The sequence below is a fragment of the Monodon monoceros genome, unplaced genomic scaffold (assembly GCF_005190385.1).
Source record: "Monodon monoceros isolate NGI ecotype Baffin Bay Population unplaced genomic scaffold, NGI_Narwhal_1 Super_Scaffold_2, whole genome shotgun sequence".
Classification (NCBI taxonomy): Eukaryota; Metazoa; Chordata; class Mammalia; order Artiodactyla; family Monodontidae; genus Monodon; species Monodon monoceros.
In genome coordinates, this window is record NW_021703776.1 from 83234766 (window position 1) to 83254882 (window position 20117).

Sequence of the window (20117 nt, forward strand, 5' to 3'; positions counted from 1 at the left end):
ATAACTATCTTTGGCCTTCAGTTTTACCATGTAAATGTACTCAGATTGGGCCCTATAAAAGTTTATTCGTTTATTCAGCTTCTTATTCAATGCACAGCCTGCCGTTTCATGCCCTTCGCAATAGGTGGCGCTGACGCCCGGCAGGGAGAAGGCGGCAGCATAGGTTGGGCTCGGGGGCGATGGGCCGGTGCGCGGAGGTGGCGACGCTCTAGCCCAGAACCGGGTATTCGGTGGCTTGGCTGGGTCTTCCCTGGGACTGGGGTCAGGCGGAGAAGCTCTGGCCGCGGGAAGCGCATGCGCAACCGGGTCCCCAAACATGGAGTCTTGTAGCCCAGGTCTTACCTGAATCAGGTAGGAAACAGGCGGGGAAGGAGTGACCCTCCACCTTTAGCCTCCTAGCCCAGCGGATGACTGGGCATGGGCACACTCGGGGTATGTGGCTAGTGTGCGTGGACTACACCAATCCTGGGGCCAAGCTTTGAGTGATAGTGGCCCGGGAGGCCGTGAGGACCGGCTGGGGCGTGCCGAATTACGCGGAGGTTGGTGGGTGGCCGCACGAGGTGTGCGCGCCACTCGAGGGCCACGCGGGCGAGGTCCTCGGTCATCGTCTCCTAGAACCTCGCGGTCGGACGAGAACACAGAAGTCCCCTAACCCTCGCCCGAGGCTTGACTCCCCACAGAGCGTTTAGTCACTCAGTCGGCTTGACCATCCCTCCAGGAAATCGGGTCTCCAGTTCCCGGGAGGATGCGCCTTCCCGCTTCGGGACCTCATTGGTGGTTGGGAAGGTCGCAGCCACACGGGCCTGGGCGAATGTTGGGGGCACGGGGACGTGGCCACCTGGCGCCGGTGGGGAGGAGGTGTAGTTTTCGCTGGGAGTTGGAGCAGCGAGTGCGGGGCTGTGCAGAGCGAGTGCTTAGTAACCGGCTGGGGACCAAGCGCTGCGGTAGTAGCGGGGGTGGGGGCCCTGGAGGGCACGGTGGGGGAGGACAGCTGAAGGTTTGCGGTGATGATAGCAATCGAGGAAAAGCAAAACACCTGCTTCTGGGTTGACTCATCCAGGCTGGGGGAATAATTTAATGTGGAATGTAGTTTAAAAAAAAATGAATTGTGTGCCGTAGCCCTTTCTTCCCCAGGCAGCTAGGAAATTGCTTGTCCGTCCGAAAGAAAGCTGTTTTCCTTAGAGGACTGTGATGAGCATCAGATGAGATAATATACATGAAAGGGTAAAGAGCTATAAAAATGCAAGATATGATTTTATTTCAAATCCTTCAACCTATTTATGTGTGAGTGTATAAGATGTATTCCAGGTGTGGAACAGCAGAATAGTACCAGACTTGGGATTATGGGATGTGCCCAGTAATGCAAAGGGTGTGTAAAGATACTTTAGGGGTGCTCAGTAATACTGTAATCTCTAGAAACAGTCTCTTAGGTTTATCTTTTCTGGTTAATGGGTTATTCAACTCCCTTGCTTCTCTCCTCTCCCACTTACCTTTTGAACTTTTTTCAGCCAAAGATTTTTGCCCAAAAACGAGCCTGAAGAGGAAGGAAGACACCAGTCGCTTTTTGGATATATGGGTTAAATTTGATTGAGAGGGAGGTTGATGTGATTGTATGCATAATTTCTTCAATTTGTCTTGCCCTCAGCATGAAATAGCATGTTGTACAAAGAGCTCTGGGCTGAGGGACACCCAGGAAAGATCTTGTTGTGGATCTGACCTTTCAGGGAGGGGTCACCCTGGCCAAGTTCCAATGCCTCTCTGAGCCTTAGTTTCTGTCAGATGGGAAAAGACCTTAAAGGTCATTCATGCATTTATCCAGACCTTGCATACCTGCCGCAGGGCTACCCAACCCCTAGAGACAGCGAACTTGTCACGTCCCCAAATGGCTGAGCTACCCAGTCTCTAGACAACCCTGTTGGAAAATTCTTTATGTTGAATTGACATCTGTTTCTCTACAATTTGCACTCATTGGAGCCATACAGAATAAAATGTCTAATGCTGCTTCCACAAATATTTGAGGACTGCTAACACATTTCCCTTCTTCCACTCACTCCACAAGGGTTCTTTTCTTCCAACTAAACATGCCCGGTTATTTTAAACAGGGAGGCAGTGTGGGGTAGTGGAAAGAACGCCAGCTTTGGAGCCAGATGCATCTGCGCTCAGTTCCCAGTCCCTTCACATACTAACAGTGCTCTGAGCTGCTGTATCTTTCTCTGAAAAATACGGATGAAAGTACTCATCTAGCGAGTTATTATGAGAATTAGGGATAAATTGGGTGAAGATCCATGCTATAGTAGGAGCTTAAAATATGACAGCTGTTACACCTTCAGTGACATAATTTGCAATGCATTTTAGTCGGTCTTCTCTGAACAAATTCCTGTTTATGTGTCTCTTAATATCTGCTGTGCAGAACAAAATAAAACACTTTCTCACTAGCAGAATAGAGCAGGATTAGCTCATTCTGGGTGCTTCTCTAATTACAGTCTACAGTCTACAGTGGTTTTTTTTTGGAGCCATATCACATTGACTCACTGACAACTAAAATCCTGACTTGCTTTATGTGCTGCTGTTCAGTCAAGTTTCCCCCATCTTGGACTTCTTTAGCTTATTTGAATCGATAATTATGGCTCTTGCAAGTGGCAGTCCCAGTTCTGTCCTGTTGTCTCCATAAATATCCTTGTTGTCATATTATGGGTCTCAAACTGGGGTTCAAAAAAAATGATTATTGAACCCACAGTACCAGCCCTGCTGATCTCACCACTGTTGCACATCAGCAAGCTAATAAATGCTGAGCTTTCTACCCTCATCTTTGCACAAATCTGAGGTCTTTTTATGTGGGACTGTCTGAGAATTGGAATGTGACAGGAACGTATGATAAGCTACGGGTTGAGGGAATGCTGCTGCCTGTGATGTCGGTCAAGTGTGGTGTTTGTATCCAAGAAATGAAAGGGTGTGCTGAGAACCAGCCAGAGGCAGGCTTTGGATTTATGTACGGCTACATGTTTTCTCAGGCACTCCAAATGTTTTATACCTTGGGCCAGATTCTCCCCTGGTGGAGGAAGCTTCTCTCTGTAAGTCAGGCACGGTTAAAAAACTCATTAACTGTTTGGCTTCTGGGGCATTCTCTAGCATTCTCTCCTGGCTTTAGCCAAGCTGATCTCTGTTAGTATCCTCTGCGTTTTCCAGACTCCTTGCCTCTGTGCTGGGAGGTTCTTCCAAACAGGAATGCTTCCTTCGCCTAAACGAGTTACGGGTTTGAAGTCCTTCTCAACCTTGAGCCCTCCTTTTCCAAGGAGGTTTTTCCTAGCACTCTGTCCGGGAGGGTTTGTCTTGAGCATCAGACTTAGAATTCCCGTTGTCTTCAAGTGCTTCCCTTGGTCCCCTCTGCCGCCCCCCACCCCCCAGCAGTCTCCCCTCCTGTCTACCTACTTGTTCCACGTGGGTGGACATGTTCCATGGCTTTCAGAATAAGATCCTTTGTGAGCACTCAGTCCGTTAAATACAAAATTGCCTTCATCTCGGATGCTGGTGCTTCTGGTATGGTGAGAATGAAAGTGCGGAATTGTTTGTAGGACTTATAGGTTCCATTGACAGTAAATACGAAAAACTATAATGCCAAGTTTGTTATATATTGTTGTCTTAGTTAAAATAGGAAAGTCTTTATTCTGTTGAAAGGACCGATTTAAATTTTGTTGAGTAATTATTTCAGTCCTTAAAAGGTGGTGGTTCGTTAAAATAGGTAATCTTCCATTTGTTAAGGGGAGTAATTTAAATTTCATTAAGTAACCAATTAAGGCCACAGAGGGTTTAAATCCATCGGTGGCTCCTCATTTTCTTCGGGACAAATTGTAAACTCCTTACGTTGAAATACTCTTTCTAGCCTAATTTTTTGTCTACCAGCGCCACGGCCCAAAGGACTTGGAGTTTTCCCCAAAGGCTGTGCGGTCCTGCGCCTCCGGTGCTTTGCGAATGCCGTCCCCTCTGGTTGGAATGCTCTTTGTCTCTGGTAAATGTCTATTCATCATTCAAGACAACCCTTTCCCCCCTCCCCTTAATTACTTCCTCCCCTGTGCGCCCTCAAATTCTTGTACTTATTCATGCAGTATTTATTAGGAGTCTGCTTTGTGGCCAGCGCCGTGGCAGGCTCTGGGGATACAAAAGGTGAATAATACTTGGGCTCGGGCTTTGAGGGGCTTGCATGTTAGGGGGAGGGGGCCAACCTGTCACAAAACGCTGATAGGAAATTAAAGGGAAAATTTAAGCACCGTCAGTTCTTGTGTGTCATCCTCACCGGATGGACAGCAGCTCGCTTTGGGGGCAGGGGCCATTCCTCCTTCGGTTTTGCACCCCTGGCTCTTAGCGCTCTGGAGGTGCTAAATTAAGCATTGGTTTCATGAACCTCGGAATCGACACCAGTAGAGGTGTACCCTGGACTGCGCCACACGTTTTGGTGACACGCTCATAGATGGCGGTTTCTCCTATGTCTGACTGGTGGCCCTCAGCTCCCTGGCACACTGTGAGGTACCGGGTGGGCTTGGCTGTCCCGGCCTTTCGCCCGGATGTTCGGAATCTTGCTCGCCCGCGCTCTGGGCAGCTGAGTGGCGGGGCGGCCTGGGCGGGCACGCGTGGAAGGGAGGCCTGCAGCGCCCCTGCTGGAGGGAGCCGGCACCGCTCGGGCCGCCTGGCTCGCTCGCAGCCCACGCGTTTGTCAGGAATTCAATTTACAGCCAGAAAACGAACAGACACTGATTCTCTACACTTTTCTCTTCAAAGGCGTGATAGATGTCTTTTAAAGGATTGTGGATGAAGAAAAAAATCCTTCCCTCTTTTCCGTACCACTGGGGCCCTCGCATTGTGATTCAGTCTTAAATAAATGCATAAACAAAGGGAGCTTTAGTCTCATAATTCGGCCCATCATTCTTTCCAGCACAGGACGGGCTAGTGCCGGGAGTGGGTGCCGTGGGAGGGCTGCGGCGGGCCTCCGGCACGCCGACCACGTCGCGCTGCCGCAGAGGAAACGTGCCCAGCGCCGCAGCGGTGGCTGACCGAGAGAGCCCAGACTTGCCGCAAGTTTTGCCCCGTTTTTTGCTCTCGAGCGGCCGTCCCTTGAATCAGCCGATTAGCTCTGCGGTAGCCCAGCCGAGCTTGTCTTTCCCTAGCCACTCGGCTGTGCCCTTGGTGGGTACCTGTAGCTAGGGACCTAGGAGGTACTGGGCGTTCAGGGACCGCTCCTTTGGCCCGGGCACTCGAGCGGTTCAGAGCCCCCGCCTCAGCGCGGATCGCGAGCGGGATGTGAGCCGGCACCACAGCGGAAGCCCTGGTCCCACTGCATCTGAGGTCGAGTGGCCACCTCTGGGGCTGGGGTGGGGGGCCTATGGGTGGTCTCGGGGGAGGTGATGGAGTCTCAGGAAGTCTGTCGTCTCTTCCTGTAGTGTTAACTCGCCAGAGGAGGATTTTTGCTATAGAACCTGTGGTTCAGGGTAGGGGGCCGTGAGGGAGCAGCGGGGTGCTGGTGGGGGTCAATACCCCTGAAGGAGCCCTCCGGAGCAGCTGCTGTAGGAGGGGCGCCCCATCCTTGCGCCCTCAGCGGGGCTGCGGGGAAGGGGGTGGCTTCGGCGGGAGGGGCACTGCGGCGCGGTGGGCGGGCCAGGGGCGGGGCGCGGGTGGGCTCTAAAAGTCGGTGCCCACTCACTCTGCGCTGCCGCGGCCACCAGCACATCCCGGCGCATCACGGCGGGCGGCGCCTCCTCTGCGGCAACCGCGCCTTGCGCATTGCCGCAGCGCACGCCCCGGTGGCCGCTCGCTGCTTGCCGCGGCCGCGCCGCCCTCGCGGGCTGTGGGCTGCGCCCAGCTGCCGGCCGACCCTGCACCGCTGCGGGCGCTGCGGCGCGCCCTTTGCTCAGGGCTGGTGTGCAGGCGGCATGGGATAAGACGCCACCATGGTGCGCCGAGATCGCCTCCGCAGGTGGGTGCGTGGTGGGAGCGGGGGTGGGGGGAGCGTGTGTGACTGGCTTGCAGCCGTCGTCCCCAAATGGGGTGCGGGCCAGCGGGTGGGACTTTGTCCGTCCGAGCTGGGGCTGCAAGAGCGCGACTCCCGCAGTAGAGGGAAAATCTCTGGAGGGTGAGGGGCATGCATTCCCGTCCTCTGAGCCCGTTCTACCTGCTTGGAAGAGGATGTCTCGCCTGCACACAGTAGAATGTTCAGAACGCCTGATCTCCCTGATTTAGGATTTCTAGACCCTGGTATCTCTCTGATACAATTTAGAATTTCTAGACCCTGGCGTCACCCTGTGCGGTTTAGAATTTCTAGACCCTGGTAGCGCCCTGGAGTGACTTAGGATTTTTAGACCCTGGTATTACTCTGATATGGTTTACAATTTTTTTTAGACCTCGGCATCATCCTGGCATGATTGAGGATTTTTAGACCCCGGCATCGCCTTGGTGCGATTGACGGTTTTTAGATCCTGGTGTCACCCTTGCGCGATTGAGGATTTTTAGATCCCAGTACCCCCTAGGTGTGAACTAGTGTTTCTAGACCCGGTTTCACTTTGACGCGATTTAAGATTTTTAAACCCCGGTAACGCCTTGGCGCGATTAGGGTTTTTATATCCCAGCATCGCCTTGGCGCGGTTTAGGGTTTCTAGATCTGGGTTTTGCCTTGGCGTGAATTAGGATTTTAACATCCGAATATCACCCTGACACGATTTAGGGTTTCTAGACCCCTGCATCGCCCTGGCGCGATTTAGAATTTTGAGACCCCGGTATTGCCCTGCGGTGATTTAGGATTTGAAGACCCTGGTGTCGCCGTGGCGTGAGTTACCGCATAGGTGTGACTAGAACTGGCAGTGTCTTATCACCGAGGCGTAAGTATTTTTGAGATTTCAGTAACAGGAAGCCAAGTGAGAATGATGTGACCAAACTCATAATATTACACGTGAATTATTTGCATTGGTTTACAAAATAGTTCATAGTCTCACCACGATGCTGTGAAGTGGGCAGGTTTGGTGGTATTAAATGTGTGTATTTTTCCTATTTACAAGATGAAGAAATAAAGGCTCGGAAAGGTTCATTAATTTCTGGAAGGTTTGTTACTGGGGTTTGCTGAATTTGTACTCTTGATTCTTGGCTCATCAAAGAATGGAGATTTGGGTCAAAAAATGTTTAATCTATTTTGCCTACTGACTGCCTGATTGCTTACGTACTAAAAATCCTAAAATGTTGTTGGGGGCATTTTTACTGAAGTAATTAAGACAGAAAGCGGCTTTCTGAGGGGTTGCCTCTTCGCTTTCTTAGCGTAAAAGAGAAGGAAGAGGTGCGGGGTGAGGGTGTCCCGAGCGGAGAGTGTCCGTCCTTCCCCTCACCGCCCCGCATGGTGGGCGGCGGCGGGGCGGGGGAGCCTCTCCTGCTCAGCTCCTCTCGTATCCCCTCCCCGGCTCTCTGCTGAGTCACTGCAGAGACTCGGCTGCTGGAACCCGTCAATGAATGAGATGAGAAGTATGGGGATCAGGAGTGATGAAATGCGCAGGTGAAAATGTATAAGCTTAAGTCCAGGACAGGTAGCGCTTAGAAATGATCATCTAAACCTGATACTTTGTCATCTCACCTTTTCAGGAGATAATGGGATGTAGCCTACTACTACTGTGGGGGGGTGGATATTGTGATATAATGGTCATGTTCCGGGCATTTTTTCTAATCATTTCTTAATCTTTAATCTTTCTACCTTGGAAGGTAGAACCAAATCACTGGGTCTGTTTTATGGATATGCACTTCAGAGGGGGGAAGAAAAAAAAAAGACCGCCCTGGTGACACCTTAAAAATAGTCAAAAGAGCCGAGATTCTCTGTGGATGTGAAACTACAGGCTCTTATTTTTTGAAAAAAACTCTAAAATAAATAAATATCTTGTGAGTTGGATTAGTTTGTTAGAGATTGTGGCCAGATTACAGGTAATATGGTAGAAGGATACAGGCACAAAGACATTTCCACCAGGGCTTTCACAATTAATTCCCCTTATTTATAGTTCTGTGTTCTTGACAATTCTTACTTTAGTTTTAGACGGCATTTCCATTCTGGCTGTTTTTAAGAGAATTTCCATTCTACTGATGGTTCTTTCCCTGGTGGCCATCAGGAGTCATAAGCTAGAAACAGAGGGAACTCTTTCTAATTCCTGTTTAGCACTTCTTGTCATTGTGGATGAATTGATCTGGACCTTCGAAGTCCTGGGCATGGGAAAGTTGGGTGTGCAAATCAGTGCTTTCCTCCCCAAAACGAAATCAGTTCTCAGATGCTCTGCCCCTCTTTTTGGGGGGATGGGAAGGAAGGGGCATCCTAAGAAATTAAATAAATGGGGGAGCTTCCTCAAGAGTCTGCTAAGAAAAGCAGAAATATAATCTGCTGCCCTGACCTCTCAAGAGATTAGATATTCAGGGTCATGATAAAGCTGCTTACGTTGGAATATACAGGGCACCTATCTTCTTACTTTCACAGGCTCTTTACCCTGAGCAGTTTCTCAGCACAAATCCAGATAGTAGTAGCAAACTGGGCTTCACTGGAGTCAGAGGGTTGATAAATATTAGAAAATCAAGAGCAGCTCTCTGCTTTAGGACATGTGATGTTCCTACTTTTTTTTTTTTAAACAAACATTAGTTTAAAAAAATATATATATATATGTAAAACATTTTACCGGTGCGGGGCTGGTGGGTAGATGGTAGAGCTTTTAGAGTAAATATGAAGGGAACCCTCCCTCCCCCCAGGAAGCCTTGATAAAAGACAATGAAGTTACTTAAGTAATTTATCTTCCTTTTACTTTATATAAAACCTCTACAGCAGGTCTTGGGAAGAGCACAAGGGGAGGGGCTGTGGGGTTAAAGTGGGATGAAGTTGAGGGGGAAGATTACATATGAAAATAGTATATTTTTTTCCTTAAAATTAGAATGATGAGCAAATATGGTGATTGCCGTAGCAGGCAGAGCACACTTACATTCTTGGTAAATTTTCTGCCATGGTTGACATGGAGGACAGGGTAGTCCCCACATGGTACAGAAATTCCCCACCCTGTTTTACCAGTTTGGGGCTTGTGTTAGAATCGTGTACAATGTCACCCAACTGCTTACCCCGGGTTTCTGATTTCCCTACAGGATGAGGGAGTGGTGGGTCCAGGTGGGGCTGTTGGCTGTGCCCCTGCTTGCAGCCTATCTGCACATCCCGCCCCCCCAGCTTTCCCCTGCTCTTCACTCATGGAAGTCATCAGGCAAATTTTTTACCTACAAGGGACTGCGTATCTTCTACCAAGGTAAGAACAGGGCTCTTGAAACGCTCTGCATGTAGAGGTCCCGTGGGTCCCTCTGAGGTACTTATTTTGCGTCCATTGGTCTCTGTTGCCCCTCAGTGATGGAGGGGAAAACCCTCTTTTTCTGTGTAGTGTCCATTTGAAGGAATGGACTAATTCCCCTCATTAATTTGATAGCAGGGAAACTCAAAGAAAATTGCTGGGAGGGTGAGGGTGGTGGAATGGAGATTCCAACGTCCATAGACTGACTTGTTAGTATAATTTATTTATTTTTTCTGATTTTGACTTTTTTTTTAACATCTTTATTGGAGTATAATTGCTTTACAGTGGTGTGTGAGTTTCTGCTGTATAACAAAGTGAATCAGCTATACGTATACATATATCCCCATTATCTCCTCCCTCTTGCGTCTCCCTCCCACCCTCCCTATCCCACCCCTCTAGGTGGTCACAAAGCACCGAGCTGATCTCCCAGCTATGCGGCTGCTTCCCACTAGCTATCTGTTTTACATTTGGTAGTGTATATGTGACCAGTATAATTTACTTTGTAGTCTGATTTGCAGTGATAGATAGTACTGGCTTTCTTTTGTGAGCGCCCCTAGTGTCAGATAATATAAACAACATCCATAGATACAGCTGCCATTGGTTCTGTTCCCCTCATCCCTGATTTCATTTTATTGTTTCTATAAAGATTATTTGTTATATGTATAACTAAATGTGATTTAAGTCTTATACCTTTGTCTAAGTTAATTTTCTAATAATTATTATGACTGCTACTTACCAATTACCTTATGCTAGGCATTGAATTATGTTTTCAACCTTCATAATTTCATTTAATCTTTACAACAGTACTTGGAGGTAGGTGCTGTTCACCTCATTTTATAGGTAAAGGGAATGAGAAACAAGATTGGAAAAGATTGCTTTTGGGCGGGGGTCAAGAGCAATAACGAAAAATGTTTGTCATAAACCGTTTTTCATTATTGCTCCTGACCTCCTCTCATTTGCTATATTCAACTAAAAGTAAGTATATAATTTTCTTTATGTTGGTCACTTAGGTTGTTTCTAGTTTTCCAATGTTTTAAATAATGTTAAAGGGAAATCTCCATGTATGTGTTAATTTTTTCCTTATTTTTTCAAATAGTACTTCATGTAAATGAAATGATTTATTTGCATGGATTCTCAAGAATAAGACTCCTAGGCTAAAGTATATACAATTTTTCATTGCTTCTAACTAAATTATTTTTGTAAACCTTATTATCAAATTCTCATGCCAGTGGCAGTATATGAATCTATCAGTTTTAATCTAATACTATTTTTTATTAGCAAGGCTACTTACTGTTTAAATATTTGGCTAATTTAAAAGATGTTTATACATTAAAAAATGTTCATGTTTATTAGCCTTTTCTTATAGTTGCTAGAATTTTGCAATAGTTGAGCATTATGCTTTTAATATTCAGTTGAGTCTCCTCTGCGGGAAATAAAATTGTTGGACAAATGGCATAAACTGAGGCACTCACTGGGTTGAGGAAGGGAATTTTTGTGAGGCCATTAATAATAAGGTACAAAGAACTTGTAGTTATTAAGTTGTGACTGTATACTTTTAACTGTGAAGCTTTACTTTTTACTGTGGAAAAGCAATTTACATATTAATGATACAGAATAAAGGGAGAAATGAGGAAATACTTCTTAAAAATCTAGGTGAAAGTAAGCAGTCTGCCGTCAAGTATTTTCATATAAAGTGAGCTATTTACGTTTATAAAAAATTGAAGTATAGTTGATCTACAATATATTAGTTCAGGTGTAGAACATTAGTGATTCAATATTTTAATAGATTATACTCCATTTAAAGTTATAAAATATTGGCTATATTTACAATTTTTAAATATACAGAATAAAAGAAAACAGATATCAAATGCCTATTCTTACGTAAAGCAATAAGCTTGCATTTTTAAAAAAATCTATTATTTTAATTTCATTAATTTGGTCAGGGTTTCTTGTCCTTTTTACCAGATTATTTAGATTTTTCATATCTTCAAGGTTATTTTCTTAGGGCATCGGCCTAACTGATCTCTCTCTTCCCAGACTCTGTGGGTGTGGTTGGAAGTCCAGAGATAGTTGTGCTTTTACACGGCTTTCCAACATCCAGCTATGACTGGTACAAGGTAAGGAAATCAGACTTCTGGATCCTTCTATGCCTTTAAAAATCCAAAATCGAGGATTTTGTTGTCAGCACTGGGAGACTTGCATATTTGAGTTGCTTAATAAAATAGGATTAAATGTAGAACTGTTGCTCATTTACTGTAAGCGAGTAAAAAAGTCTTTGGCAATCTGGGAGCGATCATTGCCAAGTTAAAAAATGTTGGAGTTCCTCCCTCAATGGAGATTAATTATAAGGAATAAAGCACTTTTCAGGAGGATCATTTGTGGGCCTGTGGTGGTTTCATGAGATTTTCCCTTTATCGAAGTCTGTTTATTAAGCTGAGATAGGGATGAAACTCCTTTGCTGCTGTAGGTTGGAGAAGAGGAGGGGCAGGATTAGAAAGACCAAACCATCCCTTTCCTTCTTGTAGATTTGGGAAGGTCTGACCCTCAGGTTTCATCGAGTGATTGCCCTTGATTTCCTAGGCTTTGGCTTCAGTGACAAACCGGTAAGCAGCATCTAGATGGGGCAGTGTTGCGGGATGGGGGTAGGCAAGGATGGAGGGGTCAGGCTGGCAGACACACCTGCACCCTTGACTTCACCCTGTGTATCTGGGCTCTCCTTTCCCTAGAGACCACATCACTATTCCATATTCGAGCAGGCCAGCATCGTGGAAGCTCTTTTGCGGCATCTGGGGCTCCAGAACCGTAGGATCAACCTGTTGTCTCACGACTATGGGGATATCGTTGCTCAGGAGCTGCTCTATAGGTCAGTGAAGCCATGACTTGTGTACAGTTCACAGGTTTCACTCGTTTAAGATGAGAGAAGTACATTTTTCTGGGTTCTTTCTGGCCCTTTTCCCTCTTGGGAGTTTGTCTTCAGCTGCTCAGTAAGCTATGTGTTTCCCTCCCCATCTCTAGGTTCAAGCAGAATCGATCTGGTCGGCTTACCATCAAGAGTCTCTGTCTGTCGAATGGAGGTAACTGCCTTGGAGGCGGGTGGAAAGTGAGGTGTAGCCTAGAGGGCCACATTTAGATACGGCAGTGACGTCTAAATGGTAACCTGATGGTACTGCAAACAGACCCAAGCAAAGTAGTGGATCTTTACCTCTTTCATGCCATGAACCACTTTGTGGCCTGATGAGATTTACTGACGCTTTCTCAGAGTAATATTTTTAAATATAGAAAATAAAGTAAGATTACAAAGGAAACTGATTATCTTGACATAAGTTAATAAAAAGCTGTGTTATAGTAAGATGTGCTTTTTAAAATGTATTTAATGCATTTTCCAGCAAGATCTTGTGGTGTGTCTGGTAACAACTGTGACTAGAACTGGCGGGGAGTGTAGATGATATTTCGCAATCTCTGCAACAACTGCAGTGGGTTCTGCAGACATTTGAGATGAAGCCACAGGTGCTTCTACTACTGCTGTGGTTTGTGTCATAAACTCTCAATTCACAGCAGTGCCAAGTTTCAGTCGGAAATTAGTGAGCCCTTGATTAGACCTTTTGGAGATGTTTCTCGTTCTTTGCCTGCCATTGAGCCTGGCTTGTAAATCCATGAATATCCAGGTGTCCCCCGAATACCTTAGAATACCTTAAGGGCAGATTGGGAGAGGAGTCTGTTTGTCCCTTTATCAGTAATGCTCATGGCTTTCTCCCATTGACTCTGGAAAAAAATGGAAACGGAAAAGCTCTAGGTGTTTTGAAGCATCTACACTTCTGAAAAATCTCTGGTTTCCTTTGCAGCCCGAATATGTATTCTGAGGAACGGGTGGAAACGCTAAGGGGAGCCAGAGTCTAGTCATCAGCAGTGTGGATGACCATGACATATTTTTCCCTTCTTTCTACAGTGGGGAAAGTAATCCCAGTGGGATAGAGTTTGACCTGGTAAACACAGAATTCCCTGGATAAATAATAAATGACAGTACTAAGTTTTTATTGGTAGTTTGGTTTTTGGCAGTAGAAGCCCTCAACGTGACTAATAGGGTGAATTGTCTCCGATAATGGGCCTATGTTTGGCCTAAGATTGTTGGTAAATAACTACCCTAAGTCTCTTCTCCTACAGGTATATTTCCTGAGACTCACCGTCCTCTCCTTCTCCAAAAGGTTGGTTACTCCACTGACTAGATCTTTAGTTTTTAAGGTTTATACTGATATAAATAATGCTGGTATCTTTATAACGGCCATACCTGCTCTCAAGGGCTGTAGTTAAAATCTGTTTCATCATGAACTCATGTTATTGAAGTTAATTTTTTCCTTAATAAAGGAAAAATAAAGCAGTAGAAGTGACCCATAGATAAATAAAGGCTTATTTCTGAGAATGAGGGCAACAAATATTTGGAGAAGTATAGCTATCTAAATAAAGAGTTGTGTCTTTAGCATGATGTTTGAACAAATTGGGATCCTAGTCTAAAGTTGAATATATCAGTTAAAAGTCTTCGGAATTTAGGGAAGCGTAGAATGTAATCTTAAAGGGAATTAGAAATAGGTTTGTTTTCTATGGGAGAAGAATGTGGGTAAGCAAAACAAGAAACTAAAAGCCAGTAGATTTGGCTAAAGTCCTTTTTTAGTTCCTAGTATAAAACCTTTTATCCTGGATAGTTGTTTTCTTTCTTTGGACTCTTGATTTTTACTTTTACACCTATAGCTTCTCAAAGATGGAGGCATGCTGTCACCCATCCTCACGCGACTCATGAACTTCTTCGTATTCTCTCGAGGGTAAGTCATTGTCAAACACTGATTCACTTCAGCATGGGAGCAATGTAGTGAAAAGTTGCTGCCATTAAAGTTCTGGGCCATATCTTAGGGTCTGACCCTTTAAAGTAAAGGTGTTGACCACTGCCAGGCAAGTAGTAGAAGGAATTCATAAACCAGTCAAGGGTCAGACATACGTGACCTGAGGTTCCAATCATACTTGATGTACTGAGTTCTTCTCACACTTACCTTTCTGCTTTTTTGGACTCGTTCAGTCTCACCCCGGTCTTTGGGCCATACACCCGACCCTCTGAGAGTGAACTGTGGGACATGTGGGCAGGGATACGCAACAATGACGGGAACTTGGTTATTGACAGGTAAGAAATAACCCTTTGCTTTGGTTTCCAGAGACACTTCTTTTGGGAAGTGGGGAAAGATGTGGGATTGTGTGTTCTGTTCCTTGCTTTCATAACCACAAGGAGAGTGGTTATGACCTATGAGGCAAACCAAAAAGTCATGCCCTGTACTTTCTAAGAAGAAAGAAATTGAGAATAGAGTGAGCTCTGAGCCTAAGCCATTTGGCACCATAAGTTTGGATAAACAGCTGCAAATTCTAATGCTAATTTAGTCTGTAACTGACTGACTGGCAAATCGTCTTTGGACCTTTTGTCAATAGTAAATGTTTCAAAATGTCTAATCATAATTCTGAAAGGTGCTTAATGCCTCTCTCAAAGTACAGATTGTTTCCTTTTTCATATCTTTTCTGTAGCAACAGGGACTGAGAAGGGAGGTTTCTCTGTCTTGTACAAAGAATCCCCATGCCTTGGTTCAAATGAGAATGTAGCCACTTTCGCAGAGGGACCTAGAGATAGTGTATCCAGAACTACTTGGGGTAAGGCCCTGTCTCTTTGCCAGCTGGGTCAGTGTAGCTTCCAGTGTATTAACTGGTGGCTCTGCTGGGAACTGTGAGGTCGAGGGAGCCATTCCTCCCTAAGGAATGGGACCCTTGAAGATTCATTTTAATATAAAAAAACTGAAAAACAAAGCCCTCTTGTAAAATTCCCTTGTGCTTTCAAGAAACTAAATACCATTTCTAAGAGGTGATATTTGAAGTTCACAAAAATAATTGTCCTGGAGTTGGCAGGCAGAATAATTAGAATACATGAATTTGAGTTCTAAAATGTAGCTGTGACATCTTACACTGTAGGATGAGGACTCTGCCTCCATTTTATCTGTGGTCAGATGAAATGCAGAGGTTGAAGCTTTGTGCTCATGAACTTCTACACAGAATTTTAGAAGTAGATGCCAATTTAGAGATCATGTAGTTCAGTCTCTTGAAGATGAGGAAAGATGTGTGTGTTACCAACAACTTTTGAGTCACAGAGCTTGTTAGTGGTGAAGCCAAAATCAGAACTCTAGACCCAGACTTTAGTCACATGTAATCCAAAGTAACTTCCAGCCTTCCTAGATTTCATTCCCTCCTTCATAAACACAAAGAACCATTAATTCTAACATCGATAGTAGGCGTGATCACTGCCATAGCTACATGGTGGTTAACTCTAGAGGGTAACGGAAACGGGTAAATTAAGTGGGCCATTCCCAGGAATGCCAAGTTGCTTCTGGATTAAGAAAACATATTGATCGTGTTCAGTAGGTTGTGTTCCTTGTGGTTCCTGTCAGGCCTTTGCATCCCCCTAGCAAAAAAAAGTTTCTTGTTTTACTCTTGCTGACTTATCTGTCCTATAGTCTCTTGCAGTACATCAATCAAAGGAAGAAGTTTAGAAGACGCTGGGTGGGAGCTCTTGCCTCTGTATCTATTCCCAGTGAGTATTTCTATATTACCTCTTTTTTAAAATAAAGTTTATCTTGGGCTGCGTTGGGTCTTAGTTGCAGCGCACGGGCTTCTCATTGTGGTGGCTTCTCGTTGCAGAGCATGGGCTCTAGGCATGCAGGCTTCAGTAGTTGTGGCACAAGGGCTCAGTAGTTGTGGCTTGCGGGCTCTAGAGCGCAGGCTCACTAGTTGTGGCGCACAGGCTTAGTTGCTCTGCAGCATGTGGGATCTTCCTGCACCAGGGCTCCAACCCGTGTCCCCTGCATTGGCAGGCGGATTCTTAACCACTGCGCCACCAGAGAAGTCCCTCTATATTACCTCTTGATAGGAAAACTGAGGGACTACGGGTTAAATAACTGCTGGACTTAGCAAACAAAGATACAAGATAACTAGCTAAATTTGAATTTCAGATAAACAACAAACACCTATTTAGGATAAGTATATGCTATGCAGTATTTGAGATATGCTAAAAAAAAAAAAGTCATTATCTGAAGTTCAGATGTAACTGGCCATCCTTTATTTAATCTGGCAGCCAGTGACATGTGTTGAAGAGAAGTATATAAAACATTGAGATCCTGTTGCAAAGGGAGTTGGTGTCTCTGTCAGGAGTGAGAGACCAGTTTCTGTGCTGTGCATTGTCAGTAGCTGCCGCATTCAGTGCTGAATTGCTGGGACAGCAGGCTGTTTAGATTACTAATAAAGAGGCTATAGGTGGTCTCTGCTTATTTATTTGTCTCTTCACTCTTACGGATTTAAAAAAGAAATTCAGTGCACCATCTCACACAGAGTAATTAGTGCTCAGGATATCACTGGTTGATTTCAAATGTCAAGGGTCAACTGTAACTGAAGAGAGAGACTTAAAGAATGACAGTCTTCTGGATTTATAAAAATGGAACGTTGGAAGTGGGGCTTATTCCTTTTGGTCCAGGGCACAGAAGAGATGAAGGGACTGAATGGTTGTTTACAGGAGAAAAGGTCTCAAATGGACTGATTTTTAGGCTTGTTCCCATATGTTCCTTGTAACCTACTTATTGAAAGAAGCTAGGTTTTCTATTATAAAAAAAATTTAAAGAAAAAAAATTTTGTTTTTGAGGGGTAGTTAATTTTACAGTGGGAATAGAAAAATGGATGTGAGCGCTGTTAATAATTCATTCCTCTTCCCTTTCCTAGTTCATTTTATCTATGGGCCACTGGATCCGGTGAATCCCTATCCAGAGTTTTTGGAGCTGTACAGGTGAGTCTCCCTCAGGGGTCTTTGTTTTCTTAGTACCTCATCCTGACAGTGGTGAACAGGATTGTCTGTTGAGGCAATCTAGCCTCTGTCTCTGACCTCACTGGCTGTTCATCTAGGAAACACATAATAGAGGATGAAATGGGGAATCTTACTCTCACATAATGTAAAGATCAAGAAATTCAGTTATACATTCTCTTGGTTTATACAGTCTGTTTTCACTATCATGGTTACTACATGTTCCGAGATGTACAGGTAAGAAACAGCTATCACGTGAACCAAGGAATGGAAGTGGATATATTTTAAGCAGCGTTTGCTTTAGTCTGATTGTAAAGCCAGCTCATTGGCCTCAGCTGAGGAGACTACATGGGGAGAATGAACTGTGGGAAAGTGCCTTCGCAAGTTGTTCTCCTCTCTAGGTATTTATTTGGAAGGTGTCGGAATATGAGAGCTTGATTATGTCACATAAAAATGTTCCATACCTTCACATGGCCTAGTAGAAACAACCCAGTAGTAAATAGCTTACATTTAATTTTAAACAAAAATACCCTCTCTCATCTCCTCAGGTTAAGCAAGGTCTTTTGTTATCTTTACTTGGACAGTGAATTGCTGAATGGCCCACTTCTCCAAGGAGCTGGAAGTCATCCCGCTCTGACGTGTGTTGTATATGTGTTATATTTTCACGTTGTTGTCTGCTGGAATATGAGCATTTAAAAACTAGTCTGTATACATCATAAATGGAATTGGCAAGTTTACCTGCCTAAGATAGATATAATTCCAAAGTAGAAGGTGAATAAGCTCTTTGTTGGTTCCTTCCAGTGTGGTATGTCCACAGGGGCGTTTACTAGGGCTGCCCACTGGCTTACCTCCCTCCCCCTCCCTCCAGCCTCAAGTTCACCTACATGCTGTTCTCTTCCACTAGGAAAACGCTGCCGCGGTCCACAGTGTCGATTCTGGATGACCACATTAGCCACTATCCACAGCTAGAGGATCCCATGGGCTTCTTGAATGCATATATGGGCTTCATCAACTCCTTCTGAGCTGGAAAGAGTAGCTTCCCTGTATTACCTCCCCTATTCCCTTATCTGTTGTGTATTCCACTTAGCAAGAAACGCCCAAAAGAGGTCCTGGCCACCAAACACTATTCTCTCACAAAAGTCCGCCTGACCCACACTGGTGAACAGCATATAGTAAAAGCCGGCAGAAGCTCTAAGGGTGACCTAATAGCCCACCTCCCACTCCTTTGACATCTGATCAAGTGTACGGACTTGCCTTTGTGTTATTAGGAAATTCTGATGGGCACTACTACTCACTGATGCAGAAAGACAGACAGACAGACATTCTTTTGCATAAAAGTCTTTGAAACACTTCTATGGACTTTTCTGAAATATTTAGAAATGCTAATTTCTGGCCCTGGTTGGAATTATCTAAAGGTGCCACCTTCACCTCGCCTTGAATGGCTTTAATTCTCTAAGTGACACAGCTTCAAGTGAGAATGAGTCTCCCTTGTCATAACTTTGGATTTAGTTCCATTAGCTGCTTCTAACTGTAGTCATTTTGTTAGACTTTGGTTTCAATAACGCAGTATTCTAAGTATACTTTAAGACTATGATTTACCTACACGTATTATGTATTTTATAAGGACACTAAACCAGCAGACACTTACTCTAGCAGAGTAGTTTAACCTTATTAAACATGTTTCATTTCTGAGTAAATTGAAGTAAAGCCGAGCTATTTACAGAATTTCCTAAAATCACAGAACATTAAGGACAGTAGTCTCTGTGCCAGAGATTTACTGTTATTTGCTGTTAGAACTGGTCTTTCCAGCTAATAACAGTCGGACTCGTCATACCTCAGTGCTTAGAAGCATGTCCCTCCTGAGCCAGAGTGGAGAGGAGGGGATCGTTGTACAGTCCAAGTTACCAGGCTGAATATATACTGATTGCTTAACTTCTCGTTGGTTGTCCCAGAGAGGGTTCCTCATGTAGCGCAGCAATTCCTGTACTTTACAGACGGGAAAGTTCTAGAAACTTTAAGAACAAAGTCTGAAAGTTCTATGAGCAAATGGTGCTGAATACTTTTTTTTTTTAAGCCACAGTTTCATTGTCTTAGTTAAAACAGGATTATTAAGCGGTGACTTTAAATTCTTTTTTTTTTATTAGCAACTTCAAGTATAACAACTGGAATAAGTGTTTATTTTCTATTAATAAAAGTGAATTTTGACAAAAGTGGACTCTGGCTCCCGCTCCCCCACCACCCCTCTGGGATAAAAGCTTTCCAACACTGCCAGGAGCTTTCAGATACACAGTGAATTAAAGAACTTAATGAAGTTAAGCAGCTGGGGCATAGGACAGTATTTGATTTTCAAGATCACCCAAAGCTGTACTACCAATACCAAAGCTGACCAAGTGTAATACAAAGGAAAAGGAACAACAAAAAGACATGCACAAGGACAGACATCTGCTTGATCTGCTGGCTCAGGGCCAAACATTTAATTTGCTTTTCCGAAGTCATTCATTTTTGAAAGTATGATTCTGGGAAATTCATGCCAATAGCCTGAAAGCCCACTGACAGTGAAGGGTACATTCATCTCACCCAGTAAAAACTTATCCAACAGAAGCCAAGATAACATCTACAGGTGTTCCCTCTTTGCTTCTGACAGTCACCTGCATGGTCACCCCATCTGCTAAGGCCAGCCTGGACCTCACCAATAAATCATAGCCACCTCTGTATACACCTGAGAGGAAAAAAGTGAGGAAAACCATGTTAAGAACTCAAAACAAGCTCTGAATAATGAAATTGATCGTGCTCTGCCTGCATTTCCTTTCTATTATTTTAGTTCAGCTTTTCTAGAGATTTGTGCTTATGGTGGGAATTGAATCCTACATACAAATTCTAAATAATCTTTTATATTCCCATAATACCAGGTACATAGA

General features: G+C 44.5%; 2 protein-coding genes across 5 annotated transcripts in view; one reads left to right on the forward strand and one right to left on the reverse strand.

Moving 5' to 3' along the window:
* Window positions 1-337: 337 nt before the first annotated feature.
* MEST lies at window positions 338-19409 on the forward strand. Of its 3 annotated transcripts, none has more exons than XM_029233279.1 (12): window positions 338-351; window positions 9136-9290; window positions 11367-11446; window positions 11855-11932; window positions 12056-12192; window positions 12345-12403; window positions 13491-13531; window positions 14073-14143; window positions 14395-14496; window positions 15866-15942; window positions 17121-17184; window positions 18104-19409. In XM_029233279.1, the coding sequence occupies exons 2-12, from the start codon at window positions 9137-9139 to the stop codon at window positions 18219-18221; spliced, it is 981 nt and encodes a 326-aa protein (XP_029089112.1). In that variant the 5' UTR covers window positions 338-351; window position 9136; the 3' UTR covers window positions 18222-19409. The 3 variants fall into 3 exon arrangements, with proteins under 3 accessions (XP_029089112.1, XP_029089111.1, XP_029089113.1); XM_029233278.1 differs by lacking the exon at window positions 338-351 and adding an exon at window positions 5774-5965; XM_029233280.1 differs by lacking the exon at window positions 338-351 and adding an exon at window positions 5786-5965 and having other exon boundaries at window positions 19344-19409.
* Window positions 19360-20117, reverse strand: part of COPG2 (coatomer protein complex subunit gamma 2) — a 114032-nt gene continuing 113274 nt past the window's right edge. Inside the window, exon 24 of one of the 2 annotated variants that reach the window (XM_029233277.1) lies at window positions 19360-19918. In XM_029233277.1, coding sequence (XP_029089110.1) covers window positions 19788-19918 — 131 coding nt within the window. In that variant the 3' untranslated portion in view covers window positions 19360-19787. The remainder of the gene's footprint in view (window positions 19919-20117) is intronic. The other variant, XM_029233276.1, reaches the window with a different exon arrangement.